The 18978-nt window shown below is 46.6% G+C and overlaps 1 protein-coding gene and 1 long non-coding RNA gene across 2 annotated transcripts in view; one reads left to right on the top strand and one right to left on the bottom strand.

Moving 5' to 3' along the window:
• Positions 1-7253, bottom strand: part of WWTR1 (WW domain containing transcription regulator 1) — a 133160-nt gene extending 125907 nt beyond the window's left edge. Inside the window, exons 1-2 of the mRNA XM_077864729.1 lie at positions 7025-7253; positions 6109-6542 (exon numbers count right to left, since the gene is read on the bottom strand). Coding sequence (XP_077720855.1) covers positions 6109-6539 — 431 coding nt within the window. The 5' untranslated portion in view covers positions 6540-6542; positions 7025-7253. The remainder of the gene's footprint in view (positions 1-6108; positions 6543-7024) is intronic.
• Positions 7254-7651: 398 nt separating this feature from the next.
• LOC144293726 (uncharacterized) lies at positions 7652-9922 on the top strand. Its single transcript, XR_013360957.1, has 2 exons — positions 7652-8342; positions 8877-9922. It is a non-coding gene; the product is annotated as an uncharacterized LOC144293726 (long non-coding RNA).
• Positions 9923-18978: the final 9056 nt, after the last annotated feature.

Genomic DNA, 18978 nt, shown 5'->3' with positions numbered 1-18978 from the left:
AAGAATTAAGGATAAAATATCAAGAGGCACTGCAGATATACTCTTCGCTTCCGGTTTGTTTGTTGTTCTCATCACCTTTCTCTCCCCAGCACCAAGAGCTCCAAATGTGACCACCCAGACTGAGGTCAGAAGCAAACTCCAATGCTCCATCCACCACTCCAGAGTTATCTGGTCACCAAGGATACCTAATTACAGGGCCTAATTAGGGGCATGTAATCGGCATGAGGCATCATGGTGCAGAGGAAGGACTACAGGTTTTAGAATCACGTAATTCTAATCCCATCCCTGCCACTCACCTGATATGTGACCCTGGGCCACTTACTCAACTTCATTGAGCCTCAGTTTCCTCAAGAACAAAATGAGATAATGAGATAATATGTACCTATTCACAGCGTCACTATAGGGGTTAAACAAAAATGAATATATGTGAAAGCGCCTAGGGTTATGGAAAAAAAACATGTTTCCACACACACGTGTTGGGAGTGTGCTCCACAGGTGATTCTGGTGTTGTCTCTCTAGAAAGCACTGACTCAGCAGCCTGCCTTGTCTGGTACAGAGCAGGTCATCAACAGATGTCACTTACCTCCCCTCCTCTTCTCTCTCCACTTCTTGATCCGTTCCCCTCTCCCTCACTCCCCACCTCACACCCACAAAACTGGCCCAACTAGCAGCTATGAGCCAGATTCCAAAAAAATGAAAAGCAGACCCTCTTCAAAAGGGATACAGTATCCTGTGTGAAGTCACAAGGTACCCACGGTGGGCATTTCTATTTAGGTTTTTTTTAACAGGAAAATTGACTCAGTCTTTATTTTAAACTTACAAAGCTGACTTTCAATTCCAGATCCGGTTGTCATTCAGAGCCATAAATATAATCAAGAGTCTCAACCAGGTTTTATCCTATTGCCAAGGTTTCTGCATCTGAGTTTGGCCAGGTAAAGAACACATGCGTGTGGAGAAAGAGGCAACAGGAGGCAAGAATGAACTTGTACTGAAAGTCTGCTTTGTGCCAGACACTTTAAATATGTTAATCTCATCTTTCAAAATACCATAAAATAAGTATTACTCTTACTGATAGATATTTTACAGACAAGGAAACTGAGGCAGCTGGCAATATTTTTTTAAGGACAAAAGGCCCTCATGAAAACAACCACATTACATTGCCAGTCAAAGGTAAATAGAAAAAAAGAAAGAAAGAAAAGGAAAGGAAAAAAAAAGAGTCAGTTCTTTTTTAGAAAATAAATTTAAAACAACTTTTAAAATATTTTCTTTTTTTTTTTTAAGATTGTATTTACTTATTTATGAGAGATATACACAGAGAGAGGCAGAGACATAGGCAGAGGAAGAAGCAAGCAGGCTCCCTGTGGGGATCCTGATACGGGATTTGATCCCAGGACCTGGGATCACGAGCTGAGCCAAAGGCAGATGCTCAAGCACTGAGCCACCTGGGTGTCCCTAAAATATTTTCAAATTAAAAAGGATTTGAACATTTTACTTCCCACAAACACTTAATAAGTTACTTAAGCATGTACTCCAGCAAAATGAGGGCATAAACCAAAACAGAGGAATATACGAGAAAAGGAAATGTTACTTCTGGCCATGGAGAGAAGTGGAGAGAAGTAAAGAGAAGTACCAGGATGATAGCTCCGCTGGAGGCCTAGAAAACAATCAGAATCCAGAATGGCACAAAAAGATAAAGGAATTCGGGCAAAAAGGCTTAGGGAAACAAGACTTACAGAACTGATGGAATTTAGAGTCTAAAGCATTTTGGAGGCAAATAATATATAAACAAATAAAAAGGCAATTAGAAACACTAGAAAAAATGTTTAAGAAAGTGAAGGTCTAATTATGAAAAAAAGTTGACACAAAGTTAAACAACTTTTTTTTTAAGAGTTTGAGGGGCGCCTGGGTGGCTCAGTGGGCTCAGGTCATGATCTCAGGGTTAGGGATGGAGCTGCATCCAGCTCTCAGGTCAGCACTTAGTAAGCATGAGATTCTCTCTCCCTTTCCTTCTGCTCCTACCACCCCTGCCCCCACCTGCACTCTCATACTCTCTATCTCTAAAATTAAAAGAATTAAATCCTTAACAAAAAAAAAGGGGGTTGGCGGAAAGAAAGAATCCATTTGGCTTCGATGCCGGATATATCCTCCTCTGATTCCCCAGGAATCCTGACACCAGACTCAATGTAACAAGCAAGTCTAAAATTTAATCTTAATATAAGAAGCCATGAATTATATATACAGAAATGTAATAATGCAAATATTGTCTCTGGATTTTCAACTTTAATAATAATTTATGAATAAAAAGGTCAATTTAAGAGCAAAGCACAAAATCTTTATTGGTTATGGGTTCTGGGCTTTGGACCATTAAGGTAGCATCAAAAAGAGAAAATTGTAGAAACCCAAACCTCCTTGACTTACAAGAGGGGGAGTCAAGAAATACCATCAAAAGTTCACAAAGAATAACAAAGGTGATCTAACAGGCAAGCTAAAAATAACATAAATATCAAAAATGGGGGAGGAATAAACAGTTTAAGGAGCTACATTCTCATTTTCAATCACAAGTTAAAAGTTGGTAAATCAAAAAATTATGGGAAAAGCATTTTAGGGTTAAGGAAGTATCAATCTAAGAATTAAATACAGAAACAGTTAAAAAAAAAAAAACCTAAAAGGCTCCCTCTGTGAGCCTTGAGGAGGTGAAGGAAACCATTGTTTTTCAACAAAAGTCCTTCTGTACTATTGGGTTTGTTACTAAGTGCATAGATCACTTTGACAAAAATAATTTTCTATGACACTTTTCAGAAAAGGCAAAACACTAAAATTATTACCAAAAATTGGGAGTGGCGGGCAAATATTATCATTGAAATTACATTTAAGAGTGGAGATAAAATATTTTTTCTCATAGAATGTTAGTCAGATAAAATTTTCCTGTAAGAATGTAAAGTCCTACTAAAGCCAAACCAAAGTTCTTCTTTATAATTCTCTGTTTTCTGGTTTATGTGTAATAAACATGTATCCCATATATAACCAGGATTTTTTTTTTTAATTTTTAATGTGATCAGCAGTCAAAGTCAACGTGCCAGGTGGCTAAGAGCCCAACACCTACACGCCCCCAGCCTGATTTATGAGCCTTAGAGGGCAGCAGGAACAGTGCAGTAATTTTCAGGGGCCATGTGTTTTAACATCCACCCTCTCCACTTGTATATGCTACCGAAAGAATCACACGACAGGAAAGGTGAGACCACTCAGGAAAGGCTTCCTTTAAAGGGTAACAGAAAGTCATTACATCATACACCTAGGAACAACCTTACCTAAGAAAATCACGAAAAGCTTTCTAAAGCTTCTTATTATCCAGGCTTTGTTTCCCATAAAGCTCATTGTGCAGCTGGGGAAGTGACATGCAGGAGAGAGGGAGGAGTGAAGAAAATGGAAAAGTGCTCTGTAAGTAGTTGCCAACACATTAGAGGTCCAGTCCAGGGTCTACCATTAAATACCCATATGACTTTCTCAAAGTCACGTGGCCACCCTTCCTTGCTCTTGGGTTTTCTAGCCAAAACAAAACAAACCTGACCCTGGTCCAATCTAAAATCCTTTAACTTCTCATTTATAAAGGCCTTGACTGACGGAATCGGTAATTGGATGCTACTGCTAATCCCATTTCGCAGATGATGGAGCAAAATGGATTTTTTGACAATTCAGGGTCCGTGGTCACGATTTTTCAAGCTTCTACTTAATCGGGGTGCCTTTCGAGGCTATGTCATACAACATTTAACTTACTCCAACTTTAAACAAAGCCCCCCAAAAAAACTCAGGGAACTCCTGGCAGATTGCTTATCTTGAAAGACAATAGTTAACGCTGACTTAATTTCTTAAATTCCCTTAGCTACTTGGCCAGAAAGTTTCCGGGGGCTGCATCAAATCAAGCTAGCCTACTACCTACACAGTTTTTCAGCCGTGGTCTTCACTGACTATCCAAAGTGACTGAAGAGGTGCTCTGCCTTGGGCTGCAGAGTGGTTGTAGCTGGGGGAATGGACAATGAATCTGAGCGACTTTCTCTAAACCCAAAGCTAACTTCCATTTTTTTTTATTTTTTTTTTTAATTCATAAGATATATATAGAGAGAGGCAGAGACCCAGGCAGAGGGAGAAGCAGGCTCCACGCAGGAAGCCGGACGTGGGACTCGATCCCAAGTCTCCAGGATCACGCCCTGGGCTGAAGGCAGCGCTAAACCACTGAGCCACCAGGGCTGCCCACTAACTTCCATTTTTGTCCTAGTTTCATCTTTCAAAACTTGTGCATAAAAGGGATTTTTTTTTTTGCTTTTTTTTGGGGGGGGGGTCTTTTTTTCCTAGCTTTCCTTTGATATTAGGCAAGCCTAGCTCTTATTTCGTATTTTTAATAACCACAGTTATACTGATCACATATCATATATTTTCGTGTGTTTGGTCCCAAAGTCATTTGGGACCACCAAAGATCCCCCTAAATTACTGTAAAGTAGACCATTTTGTATTTGCATTCATTACCAAGTCCATCTCTATAAAAGTCACAATTAATATTCAAAACCCCATTTACCTAAGCAAACTTAAGATTATTTTGGAGCTTTATGTACCATAGAAACTAATGTCATCCTTCAGAACAGTATCATCACATTTAGGAAGAGGTCATGTTATTCACATACTTGAATTGCACCAGCCATTTAGAAGTCAAAGCACTGAGTACATGTCTACACTAACACTCAAAGCCTGGGAGAAGGCCGGTTGTGGAATGACCATCAATCAAGTCGGCTTCAGGACAAGTGCTTCTCCACATCACACCAATCCCAGAAACAAAATAAAGAACTCCTCCTTGTACAAGATGTCAACAGCTGTGGGATGGGGAAGGAATAACTGGTCACCAGTATGAGTCAAGGACTTGGCTCCAGTAAACCTCATCCATTACTGCGGATTTGTTATTAGAGCCAACCGACAGCGATCAAGGTATCAAGTATTCGTGCCAAAGAATGGCTTGATAATATTTTTAAAAGAGCACATAATGTCTCCGGAGAAATTTTAAACTAAAGCTCTTCTTCATCAAAGAAATATGGGCTTTAAAATCAACTCTAAGGCAAGTGCTAAGAAGAGGAGTTTCCCTCCATGGCAGTGAGCCACCAGCCAGTGCAGGCAACCCTAAACCAAGTGGTCCAGCTGGCACAACTTCCATCTAGGCCATCAACAGCCTGACCCCCGCCCCCTTGACCTCACTGGTCACACTTCAAGTTCCAGCTTGGTTTCTCCTCTGGAACATAATCATCTTAGGGTACCACCATGGAAACAATATCTTTCTTATGTCTGTGAATATAGTTTCCTGTACAGTCTAATTCCAATCTGGCGTAAAAATCATTCCATCAAAAGGCCCTGAAGGTGTGGAAGGGAAGAATAACAACACACAGCAGCCTCGGGATCCCAAGGTGTTTTAGGTTACTAAGTGTGACATCATAAGACTCCTGACCCAATTTCCAACACAATTGATTTTCCAGCCGCAACCACTTCACCGGGGCCGAGTCGCTAATTACATCACTGCGCTGTGTGGTCATTACATCACTCAGCTGGGAGCAGTAAGGCCTGCCCGGCGGGCCGGGCGGCGGGGCTCACTTTTCCAGCTTGCTTTTCCCCGAGAATGGAGAGAGTGCGGACCACCTACACAGCCGAGAGTCCCTCTGCTTCCCGGGCTTCAGAAGTTTTCTAGAATGTATCTCGGTGTCACCTCCCCATGGAGCAAGCTCTGGTCCATCTGACGGGGGAGGGGCAGGTGAGGGCGTAAGTTCCCCCCCCTCCCCCCCCCAAGTCTATACCAACTATTCCAGATTCGGGGCAGAGTCGCCTGTGGGTTTCACAAGAATCGCCCCCAAAGCGGTGATTATTTGCACGTCCCCAGTGTCTGGGACTCCCGGGGCCCTGGAAGCGGCTCAGCCGACGCGCTCCGCTGGGTGAGGCTTCCCCACCCCAGCCCCCGGGGGCTCCCGCTCGCGGGTTCCCGGGGCTCTCGCAGACCAGCGTGCAAGGATGCAGGCTCACAGCGACGAGCGTGCGCCCCCCGCCCCCGGCCCCGGCCCCGGCCCCGGGCTGACTTACTTGAGGAAGTACCTCTGGCCGGTGGCCGTGAAGGTCATCTCCCAGCCCGGGGGCAGCGGCAGCTCGTCGGTCACGTCGTAGGACTGCTGGCGGAGGTGCGCGTGCTGCTGCGCGGGGCTGCCCGCGGCCCCCGCGCCCGGGCCCAGCTGCAGGGACGCGGGCGACGAGTGCGAGCGGACGTGCTGGGCGCCGCCGGCCAGCCGGGGCCCCGCGTGGCCGCCCGACGAGTCGGTGCTCGACTGGCGCGAGTGCGAGCCCGAGTCGGGCTCCTTGAAGAAGGACTCGGGCAGGATCTTCTTCCGCCACGAGCTGGGCTTGGGGTTCATGACCGAGTTGAAGAGGGCTTCGAGGTCCGTGTCGAGGTCCTGCGTGACGTGGATCACTTGCTGCCCGGGGGGCGGGAGCGCGGGGGGCACCGAGGCCGGATTCATCTTCTGCGGAGAGACGGGAGGTGCGAGGAGGCTTTTAGGACGCGTCGGGGGAGGAGAGGGGCCGGGGTGCGGGTGCGGGTGCGGGGGGGGTGGGGGGGGTGGGGGGAGCAGAACAGAGACAAAAGCGCTAGAGGACACGGCTCGGTGTCCGCCTCGGGATCCCAGACACCCAGGGGTGAGGCCGGCCGGGTGGGGGAGGGGTCCCTCCCGGCCTGGGGAATTATGCAACTTTCTCGAAGCCTGGAAGTTGCCCGGAGGAGGAGGAGGGGGAGGAGGAGGAGGAGGAGGAGGAGGAGGAGGAGGAGGAAGGGCGGGGGCGGGGGCTGCGCTGCGGAGGTCGCCGCACGGCGGGCGCGGAGGGCAGGGCGCAGCCTTCCCGGGCAGCCCCCCACCCACCCCCACCCGCCCCCGGGTCCCGCCCCGAGCCCGCCCCGCGACCCCTCCTCTCCGGGCGCCCCCGGGCGGGGCGGGGTGCGCGGCCCTACCTGGGCGCGCGGCGGGGCCGAGTCGGGGCGCGCTCGCCGTCGGGCCTCAGGGGCTCGGGCGCCTCCCGGGCTGGCGGGGCTGTGGCCGGGGCCCGGCTGGCAGATCCCGACTCGGGGCCCGGCGTCTCACATGCCCCGCACCGGCCCCGGCGCTCGCGCTGCGCGGCAGGAGGCGGAGGAGACGCAGACAGCGCGGCCGCCGCGGCTCCCGGACTGTCCCATAAACAAAGTTTGGAGCGGACTCCCTCGCCCAGGAGAGAGGCGGGCCCGAAGGCCGAGCTGCTGAATTATGCATGAGCCCCGCGGCCCGAGCCCGCCCGCGCCCGCTCGGCCCTCCCCCTCCCCCTCCCTCCCCCTCCCCCTCCCCCCCTCCCGCCTCCCGGAGGCCCCGGGGCCCCGCAGGTACTGGGCCGGGCCGGAGCCGCCGGGCGCCCGGGGCGCTGCTCCGGGGGGCGCGCGCCTCTCCGCGGGGGCCGGGCCCGCAGTCCCTGCGTCCACCGCCACCGCCGACCGCGGGCGGGATCCGGGGACAGGGGCCTGCGCCCGTGCGATCAGGGCTTCGGACGGAAACTGAGGCCGGGGGGCGGCGGGGGGCGGAGGGCGCGCGAGCCGGGGGCGCAGGCCGGGGCAGGCCGGGCGCCGGGGTCGAGGCCTGGGACGCCCGGAGCGCCCCGCTGAGCCGACGGCCGGGCCTGCCGCGGGGGCGCCAGGCGAGCCTTTCCACGGGGAGGCTGCTCGGCGCTTGTGACCATATTTGGTCTGGCGAGGAGGCATCTTGGCGGTCGGGCTCGCGGTTGTCTGCCGGGGCGCAGACGGTGCCCAGAAAGTGCCCCCGTCCCCGTGGCTGCGGCCTCGCCGGCGGGAGCCTGGGAAACAACCTCGAAACCGTTCATCAATCCTTAGTCTCCTCTACGCGGGACTCGGGTCACTAGAAATGGAGAAGAAACCTGGCCGGAGCCGGGTCCGGGAAAGGGACAGCAGTCGCGTCCCCCACCCCCACCCCCACCCCCACCCCCCGGCCCCCGCGACATCCGCGCGGGTGGTGGGAGGATCGGAATGTCCCTGACGCCCTCCAGAGAGCCTGGAGCCCGGCTGGAACCCGAGCAGGTGGCTGGGAGCAGAGAGGGTGCGCCCGGGACCCGGAAAACACCACCCACCCTCCCACCGACCGGATCCAGGAGAGGGGTGGGGACCCCCAGCCGCTAGCTGCAGCTTGGCGGGACAGGACAGCTGCGGGAAGGAGGCGGCGGCCTTGGCCCTCGGAGCAGCTCAATTCCTCCCCGCCCCGGTCCCCCTCCCACCGGCGGCTGCCTGCGAGGTAAGTCACAATTCACAAAGCCCCTTACCCCACGACGTTTGATTCAAAGAGAAGTTCGGGCCTGAGCCAAATGAGCAACAGATGTACAGACAGTCCGGACTTAGAGGTGGATGCGCTTAACAACTTTTCGGCTTTACGATGGTGCACGAGGGATATTCAAATATCAAATATCATCAGATATCAAATATCATTCAAACTTCACCTGGGATTCAGAATTTTGACCTTTCCCCACGCCGGGGCCATGCAGTACGGCACCCCCTTGATGCTGGGCAGCGGCAGCCACAGCTCCCAGTCCGCCCTGCCATCAGAAGGGCAAACAACTCACGCTTGCAGCCATTCTGAGGCCATGTAACAAGTGTCTTTCACTTTCAGCACAGTAGTCCATAAATCACTTGAGATATTCAACACTTTGTTATGAAATAGGTTTTGTGGTAGATGACTTTGCCCAACTGTAAGCTCATGTAAGTGTTCTGAGCACATTTAAGACAGGCCAGGCTAAACTATGATGATCAGGTTTTTGTTTTTGTTTTGTAGGATTTTATTTATTTCTTTGAGAGAGAGGGAGAGCACAAGAGGGAGAGGGAGAAGCCGAACTCCCCCACTGACCAGACAGCTCAGTGCGGGGACTCGAACCCAGGGCCGGAGATCGTGACCTGAGCCGAAGGCAGATGCTTAACTGAATGAGCTACCCAGGCACCCCTGGTGTTGCGTATTAAATGCATTTTCAACTTTCAATTGATATTTTCAATCTACAATGGATTTATCAGGAACTCATCCTACCTACATCGAGGAAGATCTGTAAAACACTTTGAACAACATTGAGCCCATCCGTATGTCTCTTCATTAAATAAGATAGAACTGTATTAACTACAAGTATTGCCCCTCAGTATTTTTGTAAGAGTGAAATAAAGTCAAAATCTGGAGTTGCCTTGAAGGAGAAAAGTTTACAGGAATGACAAGACCACCCCATAGAAAAGGCATGGGAGTGTTTTGAGGCCACTCCTTGAATGGCTACTCCCTATCGTTGCCTACAATAGAACAGAGCCCCCCAAATGAGGCATCCATCACCCCATTATCTGTACTTGGGGTGTGCTTTCGTTCCAGACTCCCCACAGGGTGGGAAAAATCAGAGCAGCCTTAAGGAGAAAGGCAGCCACATGGGTCACCTTCAAAGATAAGCAGAGCATAGGTCCTTTCCAGAGACTCTGGAACCCCAGATTTCCTTCACAGCAAAGTCCTCTGCCCATAGGACCAGCAGAAGGAAGGGGGAAGCTACATGTCACTCCAGGGGACATTGTGTCAGCAAGCTATCATCAGAAGCCACCACAGTTACACTGGAAATTGGCTTATGGAACCAGAGGAAGTGACAGGGTCCCAATGGTTACTAATCAGAAGTCACAAGGCTACCTTGATAAATAAAGGATGGAAGCTTGAGTCCAGCACTACTCCAGGAAGGTCCTCACCCAAGAAGGAAAGGCCTGCTTTGTAAAGAGTACCTGGCAGCTACCAGACAAGACGAAAATGCTGAAGGGAGCCATGAGAATCAGCCAGTGAGAATCTGGGTTAGGACTGGATGAGCAGAGATGCTGTCTTCCTTCCTTGCCAAGCCTCAAGAAATAGATTGTAGAAGACAGAGAAGTAGATGCCCGAAAAGGAAATTGCCCAGATCACAGGATAACTCAACGGGAAACTCCCAGTTCTCAAATAGGTTCTGCGATGCGATAGTGGGTGGTTGAAGACATTTGCTCCATCCTTCAAACAACAGCTTCAAATGACACGACATTTATAGGTGCCTTATATGTGTCAGGTACTACCCATATGAGGCAGCATGGTGTAGTGACTAAATGTATAATCTCTGCAGCAAAATACCTGAGTCACCTCAAACAAAACACTTGAGCTCTCTATTCCTGGGTTCCTCCTTTGTAAATGAGGTACAAAAACAGTACCCACTTCGCAGGGTTCTAGGTTACAACACTACAAATTTTATCCATTGGCCCATGATAAAACACAAGTTTTGAAGTGCCTAACTCTACTCTTTATTTTGGGCAGGTAACTTAGCTTCTTGAAGTCACAAATTATTCATTTACAAGTTGGAGATAATATGGTGGCAGCCCCATGACACTGCTGCCATTCAATGGACCACCCTCCTGTTAGTCACACCTCATAGAGTCCCTTCCAACTTAAATCTGGGACAGTGACTTGCCTTAAGCAGAAAAATACAGCATTGAATATGTGCTGGCTCCCCGCACCCCGCCCTACCTCATCCCCCCCACCCCCGCCTCCCCACCTTAACCCCAAGGAAGGTATAGACATTTCTATTTTTGTCCTTTGGGACACCTAAAGCTCTAGGTAAGAAGTCCAACTACCCTCCTGGAGAAACCACATGGAGAGGGAGAGGCCCTGAGATATGTGGAGAGAGGGAGAAGTCCAGCCACCCCGCATCTGAGCTGAGCCCAGCCGCTGGCGGCCCACCAGCTGACTGCAAACACATTAGTGACCACCATTAAGATGGATAAAAACGACAGAGCCTAGCCCAGCCCAGATTGCAGAACTGTGAGCAAATAAAATGGCTATTGGTTTAAGCCACTAAATTTTGGATTTTTTTTTAAGCGCACAATGAACATGCTAAGGATTAAAAAAGAAAATGCAAATAAAGTTCCTCACACAAATTCTGTTCCATATTAACACACTCAAGTAATGACTATGATTTAAGGCTCACGGAGACCCAGAGAATAGATAATATATTTTAAATCTCCCATTTTACAGATAAGGAATCTGGCCCAGAGAACTTTATTTTGTCCAAGTACATACAATGAATTCAGGAAAAAACCCTCAGTTCGGCCCAGGATTTACCCTGGATCAGAGTGTTTTTTCTACTCTCCCATCCTGTATGAGTCAGCATTTGTTTTCATTTTCAATCAGTGTGCTACCTCTTGCTTGCCTATCTCAGAGAGAAACTCCACAGTTTTTATAAGATAATCAATTGAGAGTAAGTCGATTTCTCTCTCCACTTGCAAAGACTTTCCACTAGAGGTTGATTCCTTCTTCCTAATCGTGCCCTCAATACACTTCCTAGTGTCCCTGAGCCACCCATCCCTCCTCCCCCTCTGTCTACATCCAGCCAATAGCAAGTGATTCTTTATCCTGGTGTCCCTCAAAACCATCCCTCCTTTCCTGCTCCCACAACAAGACCTTATCTCAAAATGCTTGCAGTGGCCTCCTACCTGGTTTCTCTGCCTCCAGTCTATCCTTCCTGGCCTATTTTCATGATGTCATCCCCGGCTCACAAGCTTTCAACAACTGCCCACAGGAAGAAAGGTCAGAGCTATCAATCTAGCACCCAAGGACTTGCAACCAACTGCCATCGTCATTGCTTTCTGACCTTGATTCTTACACAAACGTGTCTTCATCCACTCCAGCCAGGCTTTGACCCAAGCATATTTATTTTGCCTATTCCTTCACTGTGCGTATCTCTAGCTGAACCCTCCATATTCCATGGTTGAGCCTCCATTAGTCTCTCTCCCCAAAATTCACATTATTCTCGTCTTTTTCTTTGTGACACATAATCATATACAACACTGTCTTATATTCTAACTTTCACCCCAGTTATCTCTAGCCTCCTCAACGATAGCTGCTGGGTCTAGAAGAATCCTACATTTCCGTATGGAAATGCTCCCTTGAAGCCCATAATTCCTTACTGAGGGCAGGATGATCCTTACACGAGTTTGCCCGTTCTTCTTCTAGTACCCACTGGCATACTCCTAACCGTTTGTAAGGTAGCCTCTCACCATTCATTACCGTTTTGGCACTTCATGTGGAATCAACTCCTGAAGAGAATTGCAAGCTCTTTGAGGACAAGTCTAAAAGGGGCTTCGTTTTCTTTTTGTTTTTTCCCCACACCTCACAAGGTGTTCTCCACACAGCCTGGTTCACTGCAGGTGGTCACCTACCTAGCCCAATGGCTGGTGTCTTGGCTTTGTCACCTGCCATATTTGCCTCAGGAAAGCCACCGGCTGCTTTTCTCAGCCTTACCCCTCTGAATTGCTGACTTGGTGTGGGTGACTGATTCCAGCTGGGGCGAATGGTCAGAAACTTGGTGGGGTGGTAAGTCCTTAGAGGACTCCAGCCCAGAAGCCCTTGAGGTGGAACCTGCCTGGGCTTGCTGAACCAGTATAGAGAAAATCACCATTAGCAACTGAAGAGGAACACAACAGACAAGGACCTTGAATAGACAAGGGTTTGAATAATAAAGAGTCCAGAAAACTGTTGCATAAGATGATTCTTTATTTCGCTAGGAGGATTTGAACAGTTTCTTGACAAATCAAAGGTGACACTAGTGTATTCATAATTTACTCCATCCCAAATGTCTAGACACTGCACATTTACAAATACTTAAATTCAAGATGAGTTGGTCCTGCCACACGTTTTTGCACTTACTGGTGGTAGGTACAGGTCTCATTGTCAGGCTTCATTTTGGTGTTCCTAATAAATGCATCACTGGCATGATCATAAGGAAGGTAATTTTGATAATGATGAAGGATGTGTTCTAATGCTATCTTCTATTGCTTCAGCAATGCAGTTGGACTACAGGAAAGGTACAGGAAAGGGGGATTTCTGAGATTTAGTCTTTACTTAGGTAACTGTGTGCAAGTGGTTTATGCTCTAGTATTTTCACCTTTTTTTTTTTTTTTTTTTGTACTGGGGAAGATACTTTTAAATGGAAAGCATAAATTAATAAATATTTTTTTAGAAAAGAAAAATAGAGATTTACTATCAAGCTATACTGCAAAGCTGTATTGTCAATTCCAGCATAATCTAAATTAGAAGCATCCTAAATATTTAACAAGCGATTGGCTAAGTATTTCGGAAAGATTAACATCGAATGAAGGTTTGGGCAGCTATCTGAAAGAGTACTTCTGGGGGCACCTGGGTGGCTCAGTCAGTTAAGCATCCGAGTCTTGGTTTCAACTCAGGTCATGATCTCAGGGTCGTGAGATCAAGCCCTGCATTGAACTCTTCACTCAGTACAGAGTCTGTTTGAGATTCTCTCCCACTCTTTCTCTCTGCCTCTCCCTCTGCTCACTTTTTCTCTCTAAAGTAAATAAAATCTTTTTAAAAATATGAAATAGAACTTCTGAAGACCATGAACTAATGCAGAAAAGGTATTTTTAAATTATTTTTGAAGAAATATATCCAGAAACAAGTACCTGTGAACACTATAGCTACAACTTTGTTCAAAAACATGGGAAAAAATTAATAAAAAGATGCTAAAAATGATACCTAAATGCTAAATGCTAAAAAATAAAATGTAAAAAATAAAAAAGATAAATGTTTCTATGTACTTAGATCTATGTAAATCTATAAATGCATTACATGATAGAGAAATTGAATCGCCACTCTCAGAAGCACAGAGCGTATTATTAATATAATTTGGGGTTTGATGAGAGAACTAACTAGCAGTGTTTGGGGGTAAATTTCAAGGTTCTCAGTATTTATATATTCAAGAAATATATATATTGTTTGAAGGACCACTGCACACAACACCAGAAGTGGTCTTTCAAGCTAAACTTGGAAAAGTCTGCCACCAGATGGGATAGTCATTGGTTGACGATGTCACTGAACTCCTCCTTCTACCCAGAGAAGTCCCAGATCTGGTTACACCAGCTGTTCAACCTGCTGCTCTTCTCCCGTCTTATTTGTCATGGTGACAGGAGCCCAGGATATACAAGCTCTACTCGTATCCCTGTCTCTACGTTGTCCAGACTCAAGTGAGGCCACCTTTCATGCCTGGTCAGAAAAGGTCAATCCCTTTTGGAGCCAAGAAGAGAGGCACAGTCAAACCACTGTGGGATGGAGAGAAGGCCCAGGACACAAATTCTGCTCTCCACAAGCACTCACCCAAAAGATGTGAGTTCAGGTCACAGTTAAAAAAGATAAAAGTTTTCTTTTAAAATATATATTTACATGGGATGCCTGGGTGCCTCAGCAGTTGAGCATCTGCCTTCAGCCCAGGGTGTGATCCCGGGATCCAGGATCGAGTCCCACATTGGGCTCCTTGCGGGGAGCCTGCTTCTTCCTCTGCCCATGTCTCTGCCTCTCTCTCTCTCTCTCTGTGTGTGTGTGTGTGTGTATGTCTCTCATGAATAAATAAATAAAATCTTAAAAAAAATAAAAAATATATATATATTTACAGATAATCTTAAAGAGTGAATTTAGTCTCATGTAGTGTCGGCCACATGATAAGTCCCACTTTGAACATTTGACCATAGACGTTCCCACATTGTTGTAATAATTAAAAGTTGTTAGTACTTCAATTATCACAGTAAGAGCAAATAACATTTATATATTTTACAGACTGCAAAACAATTTCACCTGTACAATTATACATGAATCTTACAGTAACTCTGAGAATTGGCAGACAAGCCTTGCTAGATCTCCTATCATACAGAAGAAAACAAAGGTTCAGAAAACTTTGTGCCTTGCCAAAGGTCATCAATGTATAACAAGAGAGCCAGAACTCAAACCCTGTAGTGACTTTAGGCCTTCATATTATATTTCTCTCATAACTTATTTTTTTTAAGTTTTATTTTGGGGGGGGGGGTTGCAGAGGGAGAGGGAGAGAGAGAACCTCAAGCAGACTCCCCGCTGAGTGCAGAGCCCAATGTGGGGCTCAATCTGATGACCCTGAGATCATGACCTGAGCCAAAATCAAGGGTTGAACGCTCCACTGCCTGAGCCACCCAGGCACCCCTATTTCTCTCATAACTTCTTAACTGAATCAGTCTTAATGGCTTCCTCCTTTGTGAGGATACAGAATTCTGTCCCTCAAAAAGAGAAAGAGAGAAAAAGGATACTTTTAGTTATTTTTCCTCCATTGACTTATCTCTCTAATGTAATTTCACAATTGCTTTGTCATCTAATGGCCATTCAGTGCACCGAGGCTCCTAAAATTTAAATTGTAGTTGTCTCCACCCTCTCATTAAATAAATGAAAACTCAAATGTGTTGGAGGATACTTAAAATGCAATCAAACCCTTATTAATGGAGTACTTGTGTGTATTAAAGAACCCTTCTGGGGCGCCTGGGTGGCTCAGTTGGTTAAGTGTCTGCCTTTGGCTCAGGTTGTGATCTCCGGGTCCTAGCATCAAGCCCTGCATCAGGCTCCCTGCTCAGTGGGAGGTCTGCTTCTCAGGCTCCCTATGCTGCTCACCCTGCTTGTTCTCTCTCTCTCTCTCTCTCTCTCTCTCTTTCTCTCAAACGAATAGATAAAAATCTTAGAAAAAAAAAAGAACCCTTCTGTCACATGAATTCTCACTACTAATTAATATGGAATAGGCAGTCCCAACTTTTTTTATTTTTTATTTTTTATTTTTTTTTAAATTTTTATTTATTTATGATAGTCACACAGAGAGAGAGAGAGAGAGAGAGAGAGAGAGAGGCAGAGACACAGGCAGAGGGAGAAGCAGGCTCCATGCACTGGGAGCCCGACGTGGGATTTGATCCCGGGTCTTCAGGATCGCGCCCTGGCCCAAAGGCAGGCGCCAAACCGCTGCGCCACCCAGGGATCCCCCCAACTTTTTTTAAAGGGTTTTATTTCTAGAGCTATTTTATAAATAGGTCATTTGAAATTCAGAATGTTTTATTATAGAAAAAATATATTACAAATGATGGCTAGGCACCACAGCCATCTTTGGGAGCCCCAGAACCTCAGTATGTCCTGGTCCTCAAGTGGAGTCTCTCTAGACCCTTTGAACACTGGTGTGGGAGAAGGAGAACACAGAATGCAGGCAGATTTCTCCCACCATAGCAGCAAGAGGAGGTTCTTGCAGGGTCAAAGCGTTTCCCATGACTTCAGGACTATGTGGTTGAGCAAATTCGTATTTTCTATATCATACTTTGTCAAGAAGTGGGAGGAAAAGCAGTTAAGACTCCTCATGGCTGCAGGTAAAAAGTTATGTTTACTTAAGCAAAAGGGAGCAGTTATAAGGATGCTGCATAGAACACAAGGAAGGAAGTGCATTCCTCCCTCCCTCTCCTTCTCTGCTCCTTTTTTCTGCTCTTCAATCTACATGGTACATGGTTTTCTATGCCACACGATTTCACATATTACAAGCAGTTCTTCTTTTCTTTTCTTTTTAAGATTTTATTTATTTGAGAGAGAGAGAGAGAATGAGCGAGAGTGAGCATGAGTGGAGGAGACCAGCAGAGGGAGAGGAAGAAGCAGACTCTCCCCTGGGCAGGGAGCCCGATGTGGGGCTTGATCCCAGGATCGTGAGATCATGACCCGAGTCGAAGGCAGATGCTTAACCGACTGAGCCACCCAGGTGCCCCTACAAGCAGTTTGTCTTGAAAGACAAATGGACTTTTGCCTCAAATTTAAATTCCCAGAGAAAGGTCTCTGAGTGGCCTAATTTGAATTAGGTGTCTATCTTTGGACCAATCACTTTTGATGGTGGGGGAGGAGGAAGAGCAAGGTCAAGAATAAATGCAATAAGCATAACCCTAAAGGGAGACAGGAAGCTCCCAGAAAAGAAGACGCAGAGAGCCTCAGAGATGGAACAACTGCCTGAGGTCATATGGTTGGTATTTTTTAGCATGAACACAAGTCTTTAAGCGTTTGCCTTTTAGAAGTGAATCACAACAAAATACTTGGAGGAACCATATGATGCTCTTGACAGCTGAACAATTTTAGGGCTACCTGGGCACCAACCTAGAGGCTGCAAGTTGTAATTCTACTAAATCATCATCTCCCACTTTGTGAACAGAGATTTCCGGCGAGAGACATTTACTCTATTTCCTCCCCCATCAAAATTTTGTATCTCACAGAAGGGAAAACAATCTGAAGATATTTGAGAAGAGATTTAAAACACCTTGATAAAATGCCAAGGACAAACTGAATGAGAAGATCCCTGAGATTTAGCTACCACTTTACCAAAAAAAAATCCATAACTACTGCCTATTAAAGTGTCAGTTGAGGCTGTTCCCTTGTATAGATTGCAGAGTCAGGAGTTCAATATTAGAGATCATAATAACTTAGACACTAGCTGGTTGGCATTGCATCGACAAAAATAAAAGTGGTTAATGGCCTTCAAGGAAAAAAGCTCTAGAATTTAATTCTTTCATTTATCTTGTAATTATTACTGCCTTCACTAATTAAATATGGCAACTTAGGGATCCCTGGGTGGCGCAACGGTTTAGTGCCTGCCTTTGGCCCAGGGCGCGATCCTGGAGACCCGGGATCGAATCCCATGTTGGGCTCCCGGTGCATGGAGCCTGCTTCTCCCTCTGCCTGTGTCTCTGCCTCTCTCACTGTGTGCCTATCATAAAATAAATAAATAAATAAATAAGGCAACTTAGACCTTTCAATGAGAAAGGACAAATTGTGATGTTGATTGAAATACATTGTTGGGTGCCTGGGTGATTCAGAGGGTTGAGCGTCTGCCTTCTGCTCAGGTTGTGATCTCAGGGTCCTGGGATCAAGCCCCACATTGGGCTTCCTGCTCAGCGGGAGCCTGCTTCTCCCTCTCCCTCTGCCTGCTGCTCCCCCTACTTGTGCTCTTGTTCCCCCTCTCTCTCTCAAATAAAAAAATACATACATACATAATTAAATAATATCTTTTTTTTTTTTTTTTTTTTAAAGAAGCACATTCTTAGAGGACAACTTGATCTATCTGTCCTGTGGACAGGTATATTAAGGCATCCCAGAACTGATCCTTTATTATGTCACATGACACAAAAAGAACCTAAATTAGAAGTGATGGATTCCATTCTTAGAACACAACTCGTCACCAATAGAGGGGGACCCTTTGATGAATTATCTGACAACTCAGGAGCTGTTGTTATATTGACTCCTTCACATAAGCTCCTTTAGACACCAAAAGACATCACAAGGCTTTCAAAAACTTTTTTGTTAGTGTTTGAACAGCCCAGAAAGAGACTGCCAGGAAATAAGTTTCAGTCTGTTTGGCTAAAAGGACAGACACAATCTGGTGGTAAATTTCATTCTTGCTCATGAATCCTCCCTTTGACTTTCTGGACAACTTGGCCAAGTAAGTTTGGAGGCCAAACTTTACAGCCTCCAAAGCAAGCCTGTTGGTATGAAAGAGACCAGACCATTTTACCTAAATTCACCAAAAAAATCTTTGTTTGAAGTCCAGATTTTTACCCTTGAGTCAATCTTTTCTATTTCATCACTGCTGGGGGTGTGGGGCAGGGGGGTTTGGGAGAGGAAATAAAAACCCCACATATAGGCATATAGCCACCCAGACTTATTTACTTGCAAGGGAAACTTCTTGGTGGCCACAAAATCCCACCAAAGAAAATCCCAACCAAGTTTATTCCTGTGCCAGATTCATGAATCCACAGCATGGAGCAGCAGTGTGTGGCTGGTCTGTGAACAAGACTGCTCTTTCTTTTAGTTATCACAAATCCATCTGAACTCAAGAGGGCCTCACTTAAATCAGGAATTTCTATTCTTCTCAAAATGTCATGTCATTTGAATTTGCAGTTCTGTGATCTTAAAGAAACAAACAAGATCCTTACCACTGGTGTCCAATGGAAGGGAGAAAGAAAGGAACCCTGAGGGATGCCTGGGTGGCTCAGTGGTTGAGCGTCTGCTTTGGGCTCAGGGTGTGAAC

This window comes from Canis aureus, chromosome 22 (genome assembly GCF_053574225.1).
Source record: "Canis aureus isolate CA01 chromosome 22, VMU_Caureus_v.1.0, whole genome shotgun sequence".
Taxonomy (NCBI): Eukaryota; Metazoa; Chordata; class Mammalia; order Carnivora; family Canidae; genus Canis; species Canis aureus.
Note: the sequence above shows the minus strand (reverse complement) of the source record. Positions and strands in the feature narration are given on the sequence as shown.